At 43.9% G+C, this 21,144-nt stretch overlaps 1 protein-coding gene across 1 annotated transcript in view; it reads left to right on the top strand.

Annotated features, from left to right (window-relative positions):
• The window catches only part of KSR1 (kinase suppressor of ras 1), a 73,723-nt gene that overhangs the window by 35,391 nt on the left and 17,188 nt on the right, over nt 1–21,144 (top strand). Inside the window, exons 2-6 of the mRNA XM_056326920.1 lie at nt 2,663–2,803; nt 13,982–14,129; nt 16,293–16,764; nt 18,137–18,141; nt 20,050–20,110. Of these exons, the coding sequence (XP_056182895.1) occupies nt 2,663–2,803; nt 13,982–14,129; nt 16,293–16,764; nt 18,137–18,141; nt 20,050–20,110 (827 nt within the window). The remainder of the gene's footprint in view (nt 1–2,662; nt 2,804–13,981; nt 14,130–16,292; nt 16,765–18,136; nt 18,142–20,049; nt 20,111–21,144) is intronic.

Below are 21,144 nucleotides of genomic sequence, written 5' to 3'. Positions count from 1 at the left end.
CACATAGTCACACTAGCATATGGCACTATGCTGAGGGAGCGAGCTGCCTTGTCTGTAATTGGCACAGAGTACAGGCACGGGAACGTGGCTGTTGGCGGTGCCCAGGCCCTTGCTGAGCCAGTCGGAGCCCAGCTGGCTGCGGTAGAACCGGGGCTGCCTGCAGGGGCCTGCCTTACTCTTCTCTGTGGCATGGGACCTGACTAGAGAAAGCAGAAAAGGGGTGGAAAAAGGAAGTGCTATCATCCCCTTTTTTATAAAAAGAGGTACTGAGACTGAGAATGATTGAGTGGCATTTCCAAGGTAATTTCTTTTAGGTCTTATGCCTCAAAGCCATGTTAGGAAGTTCTGGTTAAAAGGTTCCTCTGTTTTCAGCTGGGTGGTCAGAGTGTAAATGCAAAGAGATGGCTAAGTGTTCTGGGGCATGGCAGTCCTTTCATTGCACAATGGCCTGCCCTAAGAGTGGCACTGCTTTGCATTTCTGTATTTGTTGCGTAAAGAATTTGATTCACTTTTGTATTAACACAGTCTCTAACTTCATGGCATTGCTGTCTGAACTCAGAAGTGTGTGGGCAGAGACAAACTTGTTGTTATACCTGATAGTTTCTAGGCTTCAGATTGCTCATAAAACAAAGCCCTCAGCTAATTTTACAGGAAAGCACAAGCTAGAAATGCCTTGTCAACAGATGCTGGCTTTCTTCATTACACAGAACTGGTGCTGCTGCTAGAATGCAGTCAACCTCCAAGAAACATCCAGTGTAGTGTTTTGGTTGGGGGCTGCCACTGCCACTTGGCTTCACTGGCAGGTGATCTGTATGCTGCTTGCATTCACGTGGAAGTAGCTTAGTTTTGAAGTTGCAGCCACAAGCATCCAGCTGGATATGCTGGGCTCCCAACCCTGAGGTGGGGTCACGTCAGTCAAATGTTGCTGCACTCTGTTGCCATCTCAAAGATGACCTTCAGGGCTTTTCTTACTCTTGACTACCAGACCTTGGCCATATGCCAAAACTGAGGCCCACAATGGCTTGAGTCCCAAGAAATTGTGACTGTAGCTAGAAATTGGTCTCATCAGCCATTTTTAAAAAATAGTGTTAGCAGTGTAATAACATAGCAGAGCGTACTTCCTCTGTGCAAGTACAAGTCCTCCTGCTCAGTGCTTGTTTATGGTTAACTGTGTTTCTGTGCATGTTCTGTTATTATCCCCTGTAAAGCCTTGCTGATTTAATAGGGTTGTGTGCAAGAGCACATGGATCAAACCTCATGATTATACATTTGCAGGACTGGGTCACAGTAAACGAGATGAGGGGGAGAAAGACTTTCCCCCTTTCAACAAAACAAGTGATTCCCATGTGCCACCAAGGAAGAATTTGCATTTGTTCTAGGACAGTTATTACAAAGTAGTAGCTTTCCCAAACTGATGAACAGGCAAAAAGCATTATACTCCATATGGGGGTTGTTCAGTTGAGATCAAACGCAGTATCTATTTCCCCTGTAATATCTAACATATCCTTTATCTGGAGAATGAGGAGATGATCTAATTCTCTTTCCCGTATGTAACTGAGATTGTGCATACAAGTCATGTATAGCATCATTCAGATACATAGAACAAAAATATGTTGAGCAGAAACTTGGGAGATACTATAGTGGTTAAAGAATCCATGTTTGTTTTTTTCCTTTATATTTGTAGTCTGATCTTGTCCCAAAAGCTAAATTTTTTTTGACTAAGAACATGTTTTGGTTTATAAATCACAGATCAACTGACTTGCTTTGAGGCATTGTTTTGTTAGGAAGGTTTTGAAGCTTAAGTCTTCCACATGAGAATGTGTAACATAGTAAAGAATTTTTTGAGAATATTTTCATTTTGATAAGCAAACATAAAGCACAAATAATATTCCTTCTCATCCATTTAGTTTTATTTATTTTTCTGTGCCTAAAGTGAAGGTTTCTATGTAGTGCATTCGGCATTAGATGGTCAGGTGATAAAAGCTTTGGAATAAAACTTTAGAATAGAACAGAATACATACAGTGATCTTCAGGTCCAGCTGTCTGAATTTTTGTTCTTCTAAGATCATTGTTTTTAATGTTGATTTTGTAATAGAAATGCCCTTCAGAAAACATGTCTTGGAGTCTTTGGATACTCTGGCTATTCCTGCCTCACTGATCTTCTAGCCTAAATGAAGGCCAGATGTAAGAGAATGTAACAACCATACAGGACCAATGGATGAGCAGGCAGATAGTCCTGCAGGTTAGACCTAGCAATACCCACAGCATCCAGGATGAGGTTGCATGTACATATGCAGTGCCTTTAAACTGAACATAATTAATTGCTTCACATGGTTTGGATGCCCTTTCCTATTTTGGCATGACACCCAGCTTCTGCACAGAACTTTTGTTGATACGTGTTTAGAGAAGAGTCCTGCAGGGGTGGGCCCTGCAAGGTCCTGCCTTCTGCTGAAAGGTTGAAGAATAAAGATGCTTGGTGTGAGGGAAATGCTTCCCTGTATGAATTCCCCTGAGTGCTTATAAGAGTATGTAATTCTTATATCGTGGAAGAGCCCCACTCACAAACCAGCATCCCCTTTGGCTAGGTACTGTACAAACATTGCCCAGGAAGATGACAGCATACTCTAAGGAACTTAACTGTTTACTTTCTGGATCCCAACAGGTGAAACTGATTGACTACATCCACCGACAACGGCAGTGTAAGCTGAGTGTGCCCCTGAATGACAGGACAGCAGAGCTCAACAGCTACCCGAGATTCAATGACTGGTTAGACATTGTCAATGTGAGGAAAGAAGTTGTACAGGTAAGGGGAAAACAATCCTCAGCACAGAACCTTCCTGTCCTTTCGAGACATTCCCAGGTGCCTGCTGGGTTTAAGTTAGCTTCCTGAACTTACTTTCAGGCAAGGTGGGAGTGTGTGGATACACAGAGGGACCTTTGGTGGAAAGGGTGTCCGCTCTCCCAAAAGCAGTGATCACCCAGCAGAGCGCCAGAACACTCCCTTCCCTTTATCCTCCTCCCAGAGTTAGTAGGCACTTTCTCATAACAGCATTTGAAGGAATGCCTCACACATACTGCTCAGTATGAGACAAGGGTCTCGCATTACCAGGACCTCCCCTCCTTCTGCCTGCTAGGTCTGAGAATGATGCCGTAACTTAATCACTTATTACCTTTTAAATAATGGTGGTGATGATGATGATAATAATAATAATGTACCGTACTATATTCTGTGTCCAGTACCAGCCAAAAAAGGACCAAGAGTTACAGTTTTGTGCACTGATGTATCCAACAAATGGACAAAAATGGTGTTACAGACTATTTATTTCTAAAAGTGATTATAAATTAGTGAAGATCCAAAAATAGTCAATAGCACTGTGTCCCTCTAAACTTAGACTAGCAAAAGGGGTCAGAGTTTACAAGCTTGTCCCAGACTGATGAATTTGAAACTGTGTAGCCTCACACAGCACTCAGACCGCAAAATCAAGTGGACTGCAAGCCACTAATGGGCAGGGGGATTTTAATCTGGGTTTTGACTGGGTGGGAATCTTTGTTTAGAAAAAAAGAGAGTTTTTTCATTTTATACACACACATCCCCATCCCATAAGTAAAGTCTCTGGTTCAAACTAATACCAAAGAGCATTGCATCAGTGTAAAAGAATGGAATGAGTAACTCTCCTGTGGTGGTCTGTGGTGGCTAGCATCAGCTGTTCATGCTCACAGACCATGGCTCCGGCTGATCTTTACAGTTTAATTCTTAACATGCAAATGACTGCAAGTCTCTTTACTGCACAGAATAATCTGACACTTCTGCTGGAATAAAAAATGATCACGTAAGCCAGGGACCCCAGCCCCTGTCTCTGGCACATTGTTGTTTTTGGTTTTTTTTTTTTTGAAGGGGAGCCTGAAATTCCAGCAGCGTTTAGATGGTTACTGGGAACTCCAAGGCACTGACATTAGATTGGTCCCTTGGGTCTGAACTGTGCATGACTACCTGGTGCTGTTCTGTACTGGGGACACTTCAGCTCAGTCTAGCAGCAATGGCAGTATAAGTAGAGCTTAGTCCACTGGTGGCTGAACAAAGCAGAAAAGGCTTTTTCCATTCTTTTCCCCATTTTTGGCCCTGCAGGCTGGATGACAGTGTTCTCATTCAGTTTCCTTTGATCCTTTCACAAGGAAAAATTTTCTTTGACTACAGCAGGAATCTGCCTGAGTGAAAAATTCCACAGATTTTCATGAAAGTTATTCCAACTTGGTCCTGATGTAACTAAGCAGGCTATGGTGAAATAGGATGAGTTCAGGACCAAGTTGTTCCTTTTATTTACTACTGTTTACTTTGAATGTGATGCTGGATATTGCCTTCCAGCCCAGCAAGTTTTTGGGTAGCACAGCTAAAGGTGCAGCAGTGACAATGAGAGAACAGAAAAGCAGCCTGGTGCTGTGGCCAAACTGCCAGGCTCCTAACTATTGTTGGTTTCTAAGGTTACTGGAATTGCCTGAGCCTAAAAGAATGTCTTTGTAGCTCATTTTTAAATCTTTTGTGATGCCTGCAGAACTGGGGGGAAGGGAAGAGGTGAAGAGAAGGGGTGGACTTGGATGAAGGGGGGGAGGGAGGTGGACGGTTCAAATCTGCCACATCCTGCTAATTCAGGGAGCAAAGAAGGTTGAGACTGCCCTTCTGTATGTGTTCTCACTAAAAAGGGTGAACAAATTCAGCTTTGGTCTAAGGCAGTAAGAGGAAATTTTCCAGTTGTTTATTATTTTTATTTTTATTTGTGCTCTCTTGCTACCCCCTCCCAAGTAATGACCAGTGTAATGAACATGTTCCTTCTCTGGGACAGAAATACGAGGTGTACAAAGCATTTAAATTCCTCTGTGATTCCAAGTGTATGGTTATTTTTTAGAAGTTTGATATCCATTTCATGCAGCTGCAGACAGCTTCTGAGGCATTTATATTAGCTGGACAGGAGAACTGCAACACCGATTGGGTCATTAAAATTATTTTGAGTAGACATGATGGAACAGGCTGTAATCTGGGGAAATGGAAATAGCTGGACTAATAAATGAATTGCTCTGTTCTTGCAGTGATTTTTTTCTTTTGTCTGTTATGTCACTGCTTAGAAAATAGCAATGCAGCCACTGTTTGTGTTTGTGGCATGGACTTCAGCAGACAGTGTAGGGGAGATGTTTGTCCACGATGAGTTGTCTTTCAGAAATGTTACAGGTATCACGGGATCATTCCTGCTCTTGCTTAGATTTCATACGGCATGTGAACTGCATTTCAGCTGAATGCTTTCAAAATGGAAATCACTGACAGAAGGAGCTTTAATAGGTTAGTTATTAAGAAATATAGAATGTTTTCCCTTAGCTTTATGTACGCTGCCTGTGACGTGACTGGGGAGAGAGGTGGTTAGGGAGCCTTTAAAGAGACGACTGAGTAGGTCAGGCAATGAAAGCTGGGGCACTCGGGTCCCATACCTGGTTCTGTGGCTGGTGTACAAGGTATGACTCCCCATCTCTGAGATAGTTAGCTCACTGTAAAAAATTGTCATACTAGGTTTCCTTCTTAATGCTTCCAAAAAGTGCTACAAAGAGAAGGAAAACCCCACAGATCTAACAGTGTATTCATGTTGGGCACATGGCCCTCTCCTGAGACCTTCAGGTTCTGAAACTAGTTGGGAGAAGTTGCCACGTACCTTGGAGAACAGCTGCAACAGAGCCTTTCCCTGGCCACCTCTGAGAACTGAATAGAAACGGCAGGTACAATGCAGGAGGTGTGTGCAGGAGGGTTCTCCTTGCGGCCCATCACTTGTCAGGGGCAAATCAGGAGAAAGGCCCAAGTTCATGGTTTTTTGCTTTTTAAATAGTTCTGATTCCCTTTGCATTTCTAGTGTTGCTGGAGGGAGCATTTCGAGATTGTGGTAATCTGTGACATAACACCTTCGAAAAACAGGCTAATTGCAAGCAGTTTTTTAGCTCAGCAGTTAGAGGAACAATGCTTTTTTTCTCTCCCTCTCTTCCCCTCCCCTCTCTCCCCCCCAGCCCTCTCCCAAATAAAGCTGTCATGCGGGGAAGCACAGAAGCTCCCAGGCTCTCCTGTCAGAAATAGAGCACTGGCTCTAATTTAAAGTATCTGCTGACTCCTCTAGTCCAGAGGAAGACTATTTTTGCTCAGTGACTTGCTCTAGACATTGTGAAGCTTGAAAGCTCTTGCTGTTATAATTGCTGTCTTGTTGTTGGGCTCCAGTCTTTCTTTGAAAACCTATATTTAAAACAAGAATAATGACTGCTTGTAAAATCCTTTAGTTCTGGAAGAGATTATAGTAACAACAATGCACTGTTTATGGCGTTGGGCAACAGCTAAAACTCCTGTGAACATGGATAACAGTCAGCCGGTCATGCTGCGTAGAGTGAAAGGGCTGTTCTGTGTGGACCTAGCAGACTTGGAGGTAGGTGGTGAATACAAGCTTCGAGTTTGTGAACCTGTTTGCTGTCTGTGAATACGCAGTTCTGAGGGGTGAGGAAAGTTTGAAACCCCACCCCAACTTGTGCTATTTCTGTTTCTTTCCTATAGTTCCTCTAATCAGTTGCCAGACAGATTTTTATCATAGAAAATGGTGGCTAGCGTGGAGCAGGCTCTCTTTTGGAGCTGGGCTAATACTGTTCTGTAACTTTATTGTCAAGTATTTTTCTAGCGAATGCTGGAGTCCTTGTTTTTGCCTAGGAGTCCTAGAGTTGGTTAGCATGGTGTATGTGTAGTTTAATACCAGAAATGTTGCATAAATGATTAAGTATGGTGGATTGAAACTGGGAAAATTGATACTTGAACTGAGAACTAGAAAAGACGTGATAAGAAGCCATAGAGACAGAAGATATATTTAAGCTGTGTAGTGGTCTCCAGTGGGTAGAAGTTGCTCTGAAAACAGACCTAGAAAAATATACTGGTCTGGATTGCCCTGCTCCCCTTGAGAGCTGGAGTGAAGAACTGAGCAGGGAGTGGGAGGGAAGGAGGATGCGGACAGAGCGCTGTTCCCACTCAGGCTGATGGAAGAACTCTCTTGCGGAGCTGCTTACTGGGTTCTGGGCTTGGGGCACATCTATCAAAAAGAAGAGATTAAAAAAGCCTCTATTGGCTTATTTTCTTTAGCACAGAAAAAATCCTTTTTGCCTTTACCATTGTTCTTCCCAGAAACCTATTACATTTGTTCCCACATATAACTTGTCATCATCTTAAAAAGTAACTTAAGAACATAGTCATCTCCTTATCTTCTGAAACATGTCTGAACCAGCCCCGCTCAGCATGTAGCAGGGGTTCCAGTCAATCAAGTTTGGAAAGCTGTTTTTAGAGTAGATAACTGTCATGCACAGGGAGGGGCAAATCCTGCCCTAGTGATTGCGGGCTATAAGCAGAACTTTGCCACCAGGGACACTATGTGGGAGCAGATGAAAGAGTGCTGTGGTTGGGTCTGGTTTACGACTGTTCCATTTGGGGAATGTATTTGACACCTAATGTATGTATTTTTTTTTGTAATGCCTCCTGTTTGATTGTGAAACTTGTCTCATTTCCTATTTAGCATTCATGCCAAAGACCTACTTTCTTGTAAGTAGTCGAGAGTGGTTCCTGAGTGAGCCAGGGGCAGCGCTTGGCACACTTAGCTTGTCTGCTAAGATCTTCTGCTGCCCCTGTAGAGGATGAGGCATTGGCATAAGGTTCATACTATGAGACCGTGGCAGGTTGTTATACTTGCGTGGGCTGTAATCTAGCTTGTAGCAGACCGTGCTGATCAGTTGTTGGAGGAAAAGCATGGAGTCAATGTGTGTGCATCCTTACTTTGGTTGGGGGAATAGAAGAGGCAGATCTGCCTAAGCCTATCAGGTTTCCACAGCTGTATCCTCTCATCTTTTTCTGTGGGCATATCTGCATGAACAGACTATGAGGACTTTGGCTGTTTGATGGGGATTTCCATGGGTCTGGCAGCAGAAGCTCTGACTGGACTGCCAGATAGCAGAGATCCTGAATGTGCTAATTGTGTGTATGCAAATTAACTCTGTCCTGCAGGCTTCCCGGATCTAAAATTCCATTGCTCTGTTCCAGCTGAAGGCCTCTCCCCAGTGTAAACAGCTCTTGAAAAATAGTCTCTGCTACTGTCAGGGTTCCCTTCCCCTGCCAAGGGGTCCAGGTGCCCCTTGCAGCCTTCTTCACTGTGCATTGTTCATGCCTTGAGGTCAGCACAGGCTCCTGCTACCCCTCAGGATCTGCAGTGAAACACTGCAGCCTCTGCATCAGTCTTCCCACAGAAAAGTAGTAAGTGACCGCAGCTACCTCTCCGCCGAGCACCTATTGAATGGGAATGGCCTGGGACTGTTAGCTCCTTTCCACCCCGCCTGTTGTGTCAGAGATGAAGCAGAAGGGAAGACAATAAGTGAAATCGTAGCCTGTATATACCCATGGCTTAACGCAAGCTAGAAATATGATGTGAGAGGCTTTCCAGAAAGCCTGTAAAATTTCCAGAAATTTAATAGTACAACAATTTTTCAGCACCTTCTCCACTGGACACCAGAAAACCAGAGCAAAATAACAACTAGCAGGCACAAGATGTTCTTAAGAGCATACTGACATGCTTTGCTTAGAGCCATCGGTGGGAATTTAAGCACCTTATGTAATGGGCTTTCTCTTCTAGCATCTGCTGATTTGTGGGAGGATGATTGGTGAGGGAATGTATTGATTTAAGAGGAGGCATTTGGGGCCTTGACAACTGTCTAGCTTTATAGGAAGAGCCATGTCTACTAGGTTGAGGAGCAGGTCAGACTGATTTTGCAGAGTGTTAGCAGCAGCATTAGCTCCATAGGCTTATCTGCAGAGAGGAATCTTTACCAAAAATAACCCATCCACTGTGTTAGATACCAGCATTTTTGCCATGTTTCAGGGATTTAAGTTGGACACCAGACAAGATTAAAGACTATTGTGAACTCTTCACCCCAACTAATTGAGACTAACCTTTGGATGGCTTCTTGGATTCACCGTGATTTACTTCTCTGTCTTTTAAACATGTGTACCATGAAGCGCACAGTCTGTATGGCTGATAAGCAGCAGGCTTTGTAGAAAAGTCCTCTTACCTGTTGTACAAAGGAATAATTTCCTGGTCTGGGCTTTTTAGCATCAGTTCTGCTGAACAGTGTGTGGTGAGTAAGGCTTTAGATTTAGCTGCCAGTTTTGAGGTGCTGAAAGATTGAAAGCAGGTTCTGTCTCTCCTGCTTTTTCTTTCTTTTTTTTTTTTTTTTTTTTTTTTTTACTCTGACCTTATTATTAGAGTAGTATTTTAATATCTTGTAGCTTCTTCTGCCATTCTGTAGTCAAGGCGAGGTGTGCCCAGGGAGATGGTACTTCACTTGGCCCTGATGCCAGCCTTTAAGCTGCATTTTTTTTTTAAAGCTGTATTTTTTTAAAGCCACAGGACCCCTGAAGAGGCAGGTAAGGAGAGGTCTGTTGGACCCATGTTTCTCACCCTCCGTGCTGAAGATTGGGAGTAACCCCTTTGCAAGGGCCCAGAACTATGCTTGCACTGGAGGGGTTGCAGCCCACCACATGCTCCTCTGAGGTGGACACTGTCAGGGTGCTTTGCAGGGGACATTCTTCCCCGCCAGCTCAACAGCTGAGCCAGAGCATCAGCAGCAGTGGAACCTGTTTGAAGAGCCATCTTGAACTAGTGACCCTTATGGTTATCACATTGGCTGGGGGGCTAACGATGGAGCTAAATCATATCAGGCCAATCTTACAGGGATCAGGTTGACCAGTTTTATATTAAGCCACCACATATGTGCAGCACATGAGTGGCTGTTTAAAGAAAGCCTCTTACTTCCCCTCCCTCCCCCCTCTTTGAAGGCTTATTTCTTTTGTCGCGTGTCATGGGGGCTGGCAGCAGGTTCAGAAAGTCTGAGCTCTCCTGATTCAAGGTCATTGGGATTGTTTAAATATAATCTCCTTTTCCGTACTTATACTTTCCTACAACTTGCTATTCTGTCTTTCTAAAATTAAACTATTGAGAAAAGAGTAGATTGGACTTTCTGTGCAGGCCCAGGAAGGGGGCAAGCTAGCAGCAGGCTCGGCCCTTTGTCGTCGGGTGCATGTCTGCGTGAGATCGTGCTAGGGATGCAGAGTAAAGTTCGCAGTAAAGAGCTGGGGCTGCTCTTTGCTGCTCAGTTGTGCTTTGTGTGAGCCGTTACAGCTTCTCATGGCAGGCCACACATCGGGCTGTAGAGCACAGACCTGCTTAAGGAAGTGAAACTAGTCAGCTTAGGGGTGATCAAGCCCCCCCGTAGTGATTGTGTCCTGCAAATGAATGAGACAAAGGAAAAAATGCCCTAACACTTCTAAAAAGCTCAATAGTTTGGAATGTTTTATAATTTTTTAAAAAATGTTTTCAAGGTTTTTCTCTGCAAGCAGGAAGGCTTGCAAATTAGAAGTGAAAGCTGGGGATTCCTGGTAGCAGGGGTTTAATCTTTAAAAAAGAAAAGAACAGGCAATCCTGGAGTTTAACCATCAAGCTGCTGTAGGACAAAGAGGACAGTTAAATTCTTTGTGCCAGTAAACATTTGGTTGTGCTCCCCTCTGGAAATGAGAGAAGGATCTGTAGGCTCTGAACACCACTGTGCAGGAGCACCCCATCCCTGCAGTCCTCGGGCATCTCTACTGGTTGTGAGCTCAGCAATTTTGTGCTTGTGAGTTGTGCCTGGAGAGCAGTGAGTGTGTGTGCTGTTACAACCAGGAGCTGTGCCTGGATGCCGTTCCACATAACTCTTACTGTGGGGAATGAGAATTCCCAAGTTAAGTCTTGTCTATACAACCAGGAGAGCTAATTTGCGTTAAGTTAAAATAGTCAGTTCTGCCTTATTGATACAAACTGAAGCATGGACTCAGTATACTCATTTTTTTCAGTCCAAAGGCCTGCCCGTTTCCTGCCTCACTGAGGACTAGCCGTACAGGTACAAGGCTCTTGCCAAAGGTTTGGTGGCATCTGCCCTAGGTAACTGTTGTACTTTGCTCTCCTTGTAGAAGAGCAGAGAGAGGAGAGTCTGACTGCATTCGGGCTACTTGAGTGGGCACAGGCTTGCAGACCGGACTGATTTCCTCCTTTTTTTCTAGCATCTGTGTTTTGGGATTTCTAAAGCTTTTTTATTGGGGATTTTTTTTTACTGACTTTCCTGTGACCTCTAAACTGGGAGAATGTTTTTCAGTATCTGATGCCACACTTGCTTTTTTGAAGCCATGTGGGTCGCTAACCTTTCTGCCAGCCTCAGTGTTGTTTGCTGCCAAGCCTTGGTACCTCCTGTGCTGGTAACTACCCTGAGCACGAACACTTCAGCTCAGTGGTGCCTGTCCACTCTGGATCCTGCCACTGAGCAGGCACTGGAGAAACCAGATCCTTAATGGTGTTGCGACCAGTCCCATCCCAGCTGGCCTTGCATTCAGCTGTTTGCGCTGGTCATTTAAAGTCTGGGCCATGGAACTGGCTGTGATGGAAAAGCTTTGCTTGCCTGAGGAAGTCTTAGTCTCTTCCATTTTACTGATTGACTTACTAATAGCTCTAATAAGTTACGGGTTACATTTGTGTCACGTGAAGGATAGCGAAGTGAGGTGATGCTGGGTGACATGACTTGGTAGCTTATACCGGGGTCTAGAATGACGCTGCTGCTTAAAACAGTGGCTGTGTAATCTGGGTTGTTTTCTTAGTGGGGAGCGGTGGGGGTGAGGAAATGTTTGAAGATAATTCAAGAATGACATCGCTGTAATCCCACTGACTCTTAAAACCATGTAAAAGCATGAAATGGGATAAATGTTTTTGTAAGAGACATCAGCTTTCCCCTCTGCTTAATGGGGAAACATTAGCTTCCTTGCTCCAGAGCACAGGGGCACCCATGGTGGTGTAGAAAACTTTCTTCCATATTATGCTAAAACTTGCGCCATGTTTGCCCCCAGTCACTGTCCCTTTTAGAGCTGCCTGTGTTGCGGTGAGGCTGATGTCCTGCATCACAGAACTGCCCTTGTGACAGCGCTGAACAAAGATGCTTCTGTGAACTGCCGGTCTGCGTGCAGGGGAGAGGAATTCAGGGGGTGCTGCAGAAATAGCTAGCTATAAGAAAGACTTGGTTTAATTCTGTTGTTATCAGCCCAGTTTGGCCGGGGCTCTGTGTGAACAAACCTGTACTGGCTTTGTGCTGGAATATTTGAGTTGTGGAAACCCATTCCAGCTTCAGCTCAGATGATCTGAACCCCTGGAGTTTTTTGTCCTTTGAAGTGTAATATCGGGTTGGGAATCCCAGGAGGGCAGATTTTGCACTGTGTTTTCGCTGGAGGCTTTGTGCTTCCTGCATTTTATCTGAGTGGAATTCATTCAAGAACAAGCTTTTTGGGCCAGTCTTACCCCTGCATCCCCTGCATCTTGGTGGTTTGAGTGTGCAGAAAAATTAATAATAATACCTAGCATCAGCTGGGATATCTGTGCTTTGTTGTTCTGCTAATATTAATTATAGAAAACCAAGAAAATTTACCCAAACTTCGTTGAACTCCGGCTCTGCTGTGGACTCGCTTTGTGCTTACTGCTCATTCAAATTCTTGGCCTCTCCTTGAGTCAGCTGTGTTTTGCGTTTCATCCGGTTCAGGGCATGTGACAGAAGATGCAGGATGCATTTCTTAGATTTCTGTGCTTTCTTAATTTATTCTGTTTGCCCCATGCAACAGTTACTAAAAATGGAAACTATGTGATTACTCTTTGTGTTACCACTTACAAAGCTCCAAAGGTTGGGGCTGTTTCTAGCACTGTCACAATTAAAAGTGATGCGTCAGATCTCAAAGGCATGAGTCTGGATTAAGAAAGATGTGATTGTTAAAGGACATTCAGTAACATTCAAATTTGATTTGTAGTTGGAAGCAGGGTTTAAGCATCTAGAGGATTTCAAGGTTTTTGTTTCTCCAAACAGCGAGGTACATTTTTGAGTTTCCCCTCCAAATAAAAAGTTGAAACCCTTTTCTATAGCTTGATTCCAGGAGTTGAAACTTTAGGAAGGAGGCCAAATACTGTGAAATTTGTGATCTCATTGTGAAAGTAGGCAGCAGTGAGGTTTGTTTAGGCAAAACTTTCAGGGAAATTCCTGGGTATCTGGGCTAAATATCCTGGTTTTGTTTATAAACCACAATTGCTGCAGACTTACACTGGAAACATTTGAATGGGGGAGGAGAGAGGCGACACAGCTCAGTTCTGTGTCAGGAAATACCACATCATTTCATGCTTCCCAGTCTCTTGAATCTTTTGTGTCTGCCTGATCTAAACTTTATCGCTTTGGGGGCTTTGGTTTATTAAGATGTACAAGGAGTTCTGCACAAATATCTTTCCAAGCGAGATACGAGTAAGGCTGGTTCTCTAATGAAGGAAAAATTGCTTGAGGAGGAGGTCGCTATCTCTCTGTCAAAACATTTATTTTTGTTTAACAAAAAGAAGTTATTTTCCTCACTGTTTTTACTTTTCATTTCCCTACTAAAAAGCCAAACATCTTTATCTGACATTTTTCAGGTTTTAGGCCTGTTTTGTTTCTGACTGCTATTTTTAATGAAGTTATGCTTTCATTACTAGCTTTTCAAAAATACTAACTTTCCACAAGAGGAGAATATTTCAGTCACCTCTAATCCTAACTTAAATACCTGAGAACGACCATAACTTCCTAGTGATGCAGAGCACACTCCAGAACAGGCCTGATCGCTCGTGTTGTAGGAGGGGAGAGAGCAGCTGCTGAGCACTGCTGAGATCTGCCACATGGTGTTCCTGACCCAGTGATCTTGAAGAGAGATGCAATACCAAAATGAGTAAATCGTGAGTCAGACTGGGCAGTGAGACAGTGGCACTATTTAAAGTACATCAGAATAACAAGTGACAATCTTATTTATATGTGTGTGTTAAAACCAAAAACGTATTGTCTTGTTTTTCTGCAGAGAATACCAGAGGAGCTAACCTTAGATGCCTTACTAGAAATGAATGAGTCAAAGGTGAAAGAAACAATGAAGAGATGTGGTGCCAGAGACGAGGAGTGCTCCAGACTCAATGGGGCGCTGAGCTGCTTACGGAAGGTGACTGCATCAGGTACAGACTGCCTTGTTCTGTGGCATTAGTTTCTCAGCAGCCTGGCCCCTGTTCTGCTTCCTTTCATACGAGACAATCTGCAGAAACCTCTGGGTAATGTCTTTGGGTATATTCTGTAAGCAGCATCAGGTTATAGCTCTCGGATGTACATGAAGTTGCAGTGATCACGTGCATCTAGAGCTGTGGATTGGATTTGGTTTTGACAGCATGTCAAAAAAATAAATAAATGGAAATAAATGTATGTAGAAGCATCCTGTCTTAATAGACTATATCCGTGTTCTTTCTCTGTTCGGAGTTGTGTCTAATGTTCCAGTTAATCCTCCATCATTCAGTACACATATCCTTGACCTAACGAATACAACCAGATTTCTTGCAGGTAATCCCCTCCCCAAATATTCTAGCTCAGAGAGAAGATGTCATTCTGTTCGGCATTACTTTGCTCAGAAGCCCGAGTATTGTTCAGCTCAGTGCTTTGAAAGAGAAAAAGCATTGCTCTGACAGCCCTCTATTACTGCATAGCTTCTAGTGTGCCAGGTGATTCACTTCTCCTTAAAACCGCTTGTCTCCTGCTATTTTTCTTTGACTGCTAGTACTGATGGAATCATTGCTAGATTCCAATAGCGGATTCAAGAGCTAGAAAGAAGAGTACCTGGAAATTATGGAAAGAAGGGTACTGTGTAATTATAAATGCATGTGTTCACCATCCAAATGGATCTGACCAAGTTATTTAAGATCAGTCAAGCTCAGGATTCCCAGAGTGCTGTTTCACTGTCTTCCCCTGTCACCTTCCCCAAGCTATTTTCAAAGGCATTGTAAAATCTGTTTGTACGAGAGTGTTTCTCACAGCATACTGGTACTAACGTGCATCACATCTTTCTTTGTAGCAATTATTAATCTGTCACTGAAAGGTGATGTTTCCTGTTGGTATTATGACAGTTCATACCATTTGCAAATCATAAAGATTAGTTAACGAAAAAGTTGACAAACAGCTCAGTTTCATATTTCCTTTTTTCTGATCTTTCTTATCCTGGATTGTCAAATATTTCCCATCCATACTGTGGCAAAACCAGCCATTGTTAGAAGTAATGGCGTTCACTTATTATAAAGAAATGGCGTTTTTAAAAATCCAGGTGTGTGATCTCTTTTCAACCACTGACTAGTCAACAGGCCCTGAAGCTTTGACTTTTCACCTTCATGTAAGTCATTAAGGACATACTTAAAATTAAGCCAGAGAGTTACTGTGATGAATTAAGCCTCTGAAATTAGCCCAGTAAGCTGTGTGTTCCCACTTGGCTGCTGCAGGCCCTTGTGCTTCCCCCCACCTCGCCCCCCCAGTTTGTACCCAGAATTGGTCTACGGGCTGTACTGGACCATTCTGAACTACTGTGCTAGGGTCTGTAGCAGGCTGTGCTGGGCTGAACCAGTGATCCAGCAGGACGTGGTGGTTCCTGTCTGTCCAGCTGTCTGTCCCTGGTGCAGCTCTATCTAACAGAGCCTGAACAAACACAGCAGCTCTGTGCTGGGTGCTGCTGCTGCCTGTAGTTGAACAGCAGTGCCCCAGTACTCCAGGTGTCAGGTGAGTTCTAGGCACTGGTTACATGCCAGAGAGAGAAAAAAGTGGCCAAATGAGTATCAGAAGCTCCTAGATATTCCTTATTTCCAGTCTAATGGCCTTTCTCACTTTAAGTGGTATTTAGCGATTCTGTTGGCTGTTAGGAAATTGTGTCCTCTTTTTACTACAGCCCAGTCTATAAGCAGACAGGGTGCCAGGCTGGATGTACAGAATTGTCTAAACAGATTGGCACTAAACCCACATAGGTTCACACTGGGATGTGGGTGCCTGGTTTAGGTAGGTATGTATATCGCACGTTCTTCAGCAGGGCCTCTGTCTGTTAAAATTCAGCCCACCTTAGAACATAGGACCTGACTTTAGCTTTTGAGATACACAGCTACAGATGGGAAAGGAGGGTAGTTACTGCCATTCTCGTTGGAAAGGTTGCTTCAGCTGGTGTGTGTCGGGGGAGGAGAAACTAGGCTTGCACCTTGGCCAGGGGCAGAGCAGGGAAAAACCCCACCTTAAAGCCCAAAGCAGCATAATGTATGTGTATATACATTGGCTTTTCCTTTTAACCAATCGCTAACGTGGCTGTCATTGGTGTACAGGAGGGGAGTTAAAAGATGATGTGCTGATGAATCTTTCTGAGGCACGCCGGGAGAACAGCTCTGCAAACACGACTGAAGCCCCCTGCTCCTCTGTACCCACGTGGACTCCCTCTGCACCGCACCTTCCCAAGGGCAGCAGCCAGCAGGCGCGTTCTGTGTCAGTATCTACCATCCCGTCCTCAGATTCTCTTGCCTCAAGTCACGGACCTTCTGTCTATGCAGAAAACCTCCTGGACCCTTTTGCATTCCCCGCACACAGTGGAAGGTTAACGCCAAGGACTCCTCACACCATCACCATCACTCCGCCAACCACTCCTCAAGCCAAGAGACGGCATAAGCTGAAGCCACCACGGACTCCTCCTCCCCCTTGCCGGAAGGTTTTTCAGCTGCTACCTAACTTCCCAACCCTCACAAGGAGCAAGTCCCACGAATCACAGCTGGGAAACAGGATAGATGAAGTTCCTCCTATAAAGTAAGCATGACACTTCCTCCTTCCCCTCAAGCGCTGGTGGGCTGTGCTTGTACCGAAGGGCATTCAGTGCTCCAGTTCTGACCGTGAAAGAGCTGGTGTTCAGTTGCCTTGTTGTGGTTTCGCTGCAGTCTGATAATCTGTGTCAGTGAGATATTGCAAGATAGCCACAAAAGCTGCTTGTTAGTAGAGTACTGTACTTGAAATTTACTTGAATTTATTTGAAATTGCACCTGCTGGGCGGGTTGGGATGGCTGCTGCTATTAAAGGGCCCCAACCAGTTTTTCTCAAGCTTCTAATAGCCATTTCCACATACTAGAATTCTCTTCTGTCCTTAAAAGTTCCACAGTTCAGGTGGCTGGTATCCTTTAATGATTTCATTTTATTTTAGCTGCTAGTGTGAGCTTTAAAACACATTTATGACAGTACAGACAACTATAGCTCCGTAACAAGACAAACAGTCTTAGGCTACACATTTTCTTGGACTGATCCAGACTTTGAGATACACTTTTTCTGTGTAGGCAGGATGGAAGGGATTAATCTAACATTTAACTAATAGTTGAAACTGGGAAAAAAAGTGCCTTCCAAAGACTCTGGCTATCCCTAAACTTAGGTCAGCATCCGAATTCTGTAGCAGGCACTGGATCATTACAACGTACCCTAACTCTTTGACCACCTGGAAGAGTGCGAAGAGCCTGTTCTGCTCAGGACCTTTCACATTTTTGTGTAAGGGAAACTAGCCCAGCTCAGAATGGAGTTGAGATTTTCAGTATGAGCATTAACAGCAAATGGCTGTGCTTTTGATGCTGCAGTATGGTATTGCCTGCTGACTGACATGAAAGAGTTCATTATAAATGTGTAGCCTTGTAAGCAGTCCAGCATTCTTCCACCCTGTGAGTGCATGTGAATTATATACTAAAACCTGCAAATTGCGGAATGTCTAAATGCAGCAAGTAGGCAGCTGTGGCCAATGCACAGCTTTGTTTTGAAATTCAGCGATAAGAATCTGGTTCTGCTGTGATCCAGATCCTGTTGATTAAGTCTGGTAGGTATTGGAAAATGTAGCACTTCTGTGATTCAGGCACTTCCATGGAGTTGCAGAGCCCATTAACACTCCTCATCTGCAAGCCAAAATTCAGATGCGCTCCTGTACACTTCATTCACGGGCTGGAGCTGAAGCTTTACCCAGCAAAGGCTGCCATTTGTACGCAGGAAAATATCGGCTGTGCAGCAACTTCAGGAGCCTGTGCAAACCAGAGGTGTTTGTAAACCTGACATCAAACGCTGCAGGAAAGAGTTTCTGCTCTAGCAAAGTGTGCATCCTGTCACATGAATATGAATACCTGAAAAAAATTTTTTTTTCTTTTCTTTCTAGGTTTGGTAAGAGATATTTACAGGGCTGTCTTCATTTCTTTGCTGAGAGTGAAGATCGTGTCCTTGTCGGGTATCTGTTGGTCATCCCTGTGCAACCTCCGGAGGTCCTCAGCAGGGCCTTCTATCCCCGAGTTCCTGTTGACTCTAACGGGAGCTTGGCCTGTCGCCCTACTGGAGAACCGCAGGACATTTACATGGTCTTTCTTGTACCTGGTATTTCTTCAGATGACAAAAGCAAGCAAAAGGAATACTGGGAATAAAAAGGAACAAAGGGTTAAGGCAAGGGGTTTGGGTGTATTTGCCTGTCTGTGACTTCAGACAGCTGTTATTGATGCCTCAGTGCTAGAAATAACTTCGTATCTAACCATTTAGTATCTTTGGATATTCATTGCCAAGTATCTCTAATGAAATTAAGCGGTCGCTTGCAACCTTCTGAGGAAGGCTTTGGCATGTGCTTAAATGTGGAATGCTTCCTCTGATGTTGATGAGTCTATTCATGTTTAATGGCTTACAAGACTAGGACCTGTGTTTTATCCAGTAAGGTATCAATGCCGTTTAGTGTTGTAGCTATCCTGATGTTACTCCGTGTGTCTGTCTCAGACACAACCTGTAACCTTGGAAGCTAATGCAGAGAGATAGGAGCCTCACCTTTTTGTAACATATGAAAGTCCAAATGAGGACATTATAGCACCACACATCCATTTAATGCCCTTTAAAACAAAATTCTCAGGAATTACTTTCAGAAATTAAAAAATATAGAAAGAAAATCGTAAAATGAAAATGCAAGCAGAAATACGGGTATTTATCTGTGGGGAGTGATAGAATTTATGCAATAAATAAAAAAGGCATTAGAATAAATTCAAACAAAAATGAAGAATTCTGGTGCTTCTATGCATATATTCATATTGTCTGTTTTAAAATCTGTACTGTAGGTTCTTTTAAGTCCCAATGAATTCCAGGCTTTTTTATCATCGGGATTCTGCAGTAAGGATTTACCTCCTTTACCTGTTGCATTATGATTAATTCAGATGACTGCATTTGGATGGCCACACTAGATCAGCAGTATTCCTTGGAAAAGCAACTAGTCATTCCAGCCTGTTCTAAGACGCTGAAGACCACAGATGCCTTTAAAAGTTCACTGGAATAATGATAAAAAAGAATCTGGTGCCATCTAGGGTCAAATAAGGAGACTGGCTTTTTGTAAGCATTCAGTGTCTGACAGTGTCCAGCCTTGAAGCTGTGTTGACGCTTGCAGATTTGAGTTTTCTCCAGATGTGCAATATGGCTATTGATTTAATTCAGGAAATATGCCACAATCTTAGTATTTGAGAGTTTTTGGGTAGTTATGTGGTGTAACCACTGGAGTGCTGGACTGGCCTTTTGAAGTCTAGGTCTGTGTCTGCACTTACTGGCTAGCTAAGTGATCTCACATAAATGCTTTTGTTCTTCTGGGTCACGCTGGCCCTGTCTATAAAATGGAGATAATGATTTTCAGTGTAAAAGAATATTCTGAAGGCTACTGACACTGCATGAAAACTGGGTGATGGTATTTGTGATAAAGCAATTGGGAGAAAACTAACTGGGAGTAAAGTCTGACTTTCCCCTTTAAGGATGGCCTACACCTAATCAGGTGGACTTCTGCAATGCCTAAACATAAAACAGAATTATTTAACATAAAAAAAAGGAAGAAATATGATTCCACCAGATCTTATTTTACATTGCCTCCGTATGAAAAGAAGTGAAAGAGTAGTGTGTGGTAGGTTTACAGCAGAAGGCAAACCAGTCTCAGCTGTGCTACTAACAGTGTCATGGCTACTAGTCCATTTCTAGGACAGTGACTGCTTTGTTTCTGTCTAGACTGGTAAGCAAGCTTGTAAGTAATGCTTCCCTAAAACATCTCTTGTTCTCCATCAGAACCCTCCCAAGGATCCCCTCAAACGGTACGAAGAGACTTTGGCTTAGCCGTAACACACAGGTAAGCAACGCATGGTGTGGGAGCCACGAAGGAGCAAAACTGGGGTCAGACCAGGACAGCATCCTCTTTAGTGTGTTCGTAGCAGTCACGATTCTTAAGATAGGTTTCAAGTCAGGTGCCTCATTTGCTAAGTTCAGCCTTAACGATGTATTTCACCTTCATTTCTTTTTAGTATGTGCACTTGAAATCCTTTTTCAAAAGCCAATTGACTTGTGATTCTGTACTGAGTGGTGTGCCAGCAGTAGCAACGTTGTGTATGGGCTGATAGGACCAGGCATGCCAAATGTGTATCACTGCCTTTTCCTAAACACTTCCACTGCTGCAAATGACAGGGAAGCTGCTCTTTCCTCCTACGTGGGAAGAGCATAGACTTCCCTTTTCCTCCGTTGTAGCTTCCTGCATCCCCTTTCCAAATCCAAACCAAAACTGGGCCAGCCAGATTTAATGCCGATCAAACCTATCCTTTAATTTCCTGGTAAAAGGGTAACACTCCCACCACCCCCACCACCACCCCCCAAATCGGATCCCAGTTCTACAAAGATGTTCAGGTGAACATAACCAGCACCACGTGACATGTCCTGCTGGCTCGAGGAGGGACACCAGCAACTGACAGACATCACATACTCACCAGCTGGAGCTGCACTTGGAGTATGTGCTGGCTGCTCCCTCTCAGAGTACTTGCTTGCTTTATGAGGTGAAGCTCAATTCCAGTTTGAGGGGTTTTTTTTTATGGAAAGAAGTGATACTCTCGCCTGGGGAATCTTTGACTGCATGAGGCTTCAGATCTGAGCTGCAGCTTTGAGGACCTTCTAGAGATGTGTGTTCATGCGTGCCCTGTCTCCTTGTCAGGGACACCTCTGAGCACCTCTCAGCCCTGTTCCAGGAGTGGAGAACTAGCAAGGGGTCAGCAGCATTGCTGCCAGCCTTCTTTCGCTTGCTTTTGATCAGAAAAGTGAGAAGTTTTTTCCATAATGTCACTTGCCCATTTCGGAAAGAGCTAAAGTATGGCCTGTCTGTAACTACCTACAAACATT

Source organism: Falco biarmicus, chromosome 1, assembly GCF_023638135.1.
Source record: "Falco biarmicus isolate bFalBia1 chromosome 1, bFalBia1.pri, whole genome shotgun sequence".
Lineage (NCBI taxonomy): Eukaryota > Metazoa > Chordata > Aves > Falconiformes > Falconidae > Falco > Falco biarmicus.
The sequence above is the reverse complement of the archived record's forward strand: the minus strand, read 5'-3'. Positions and strand labels throughout refer to the sequence as shown.